At 64.6% G+C, this 932-nt stretch overlaps 1 protein-coding gene across 1 annotated transcript in view; it reads right to left on the reverse strand.

Moving 5' to 3' along the window:
• Positions 1-247: 247 nt before the first annotated feature.
• The window catches only part of PIGC (phosphatidylinositol glycan anchor biosynthesis class C), a 15,120-nt gene continuing 14,435 nt past the window's right edge, over positions 248-932 (reverse strand). The window contains exon 6 of the mRNA XM_009645361.1: positions 248-928. Coding sequence (XP_009643656.1) covers positions 248-928 — 681 coding nt within the window. The remainder of the gene's footprint in view (positions 929-932) is intronic.

Raw genomic sequence — 932 nt, forward strand, 5'->3', positions numbered from 1 at the left:
ACGCAGGTATGGGTCTGTGTGGCCGGAGCACGCACCGCCCTGCTCGCCTGCACCCTGAGCTGCTGCACGGGCTGGCCACTCTGCAGGGTTCAGCTCCTTCCTTCACCAAAACTAAGCAGGTCGGGTCTGGAAACAGATGCTGAGGGTAACGCACACAAATGTGGTCCTCGCCGCTGTGCGAGGGGCTTTATTGGGCTGGTGTCCTCCCCCCAGGGCTGTCCCCTGGCAAGGGCCTTTGCGCTGCTGATCACAGCAGAGGACCCCCCCCGGGCCCAGGCCTACATGAGGAACCTGGAGAGGTCTTCCTTGATTTCAGCCTCATCCCATGGCAGAGCACCGTCACCCCCACGTAGCATTGGGGTGTCCGGGCTTTCAGCTTCTTCTGCAGCATGGGCCAGAGGGCAAAGATCTGCATGGCAAAGGTGACCATGACAAAGGCGTGGAGGGAGCGGGGCAGGCGGGAGGCCAGGCACACCGAGGCAAAGATGGCCATGTTGAGGGAGAGCGTGCTGGAGACGATGGCAGCATTGGCGCCATAGTCGAAGAAGATGAGGTGGCCGAGGAGCATGAGGGACGACATGGCGTAGATGGTGTCCGTGCTGATGGACTCGGTCAGCGTCTTCAGCACCGGCGAGAAGCCGTAGGTGAAGGCGGCGAACACCAGCGTGCTCTTCAGGTCGGCCCACCGCGTCCGCCCGCTCTCCCGCCGCCCGGCCCCGCCATCCACGGCGTCGAAGAGGACGTAGCCGAGCAGGGAGGAGACAAGGGCCGCCCCGAAAAGCCCCTGCGGGCTCAGCATCCCGGCGTCCATGTACCACCAGGTGAGGACGAAGACGCAGACGCTGCACAGCTGCTGCACCACCGCTCCCGACTGGAAGACGACGGCCCGGTACCGGTACCGCCGGGCGTGCACGTTCTTCCGCAGCTCCTCC

Source organism: Egretta garzetta, unplaced genomic scaffold, assembly GCF_000687185.1.
Source record: "Egretta garzetta isolate BGI_Z169 unplaced genomic scaffold, ASM68718v1 scaffold598, whole genome shotgun sequence".
In the NCBI taxonomy this organism is placed as follows: domain Eukaryota; kingdom Metazoa; phylum Chordata; class Aves; order Pelecaniformes; family Ardeidae; genus Egretta; species Egretta garzetta.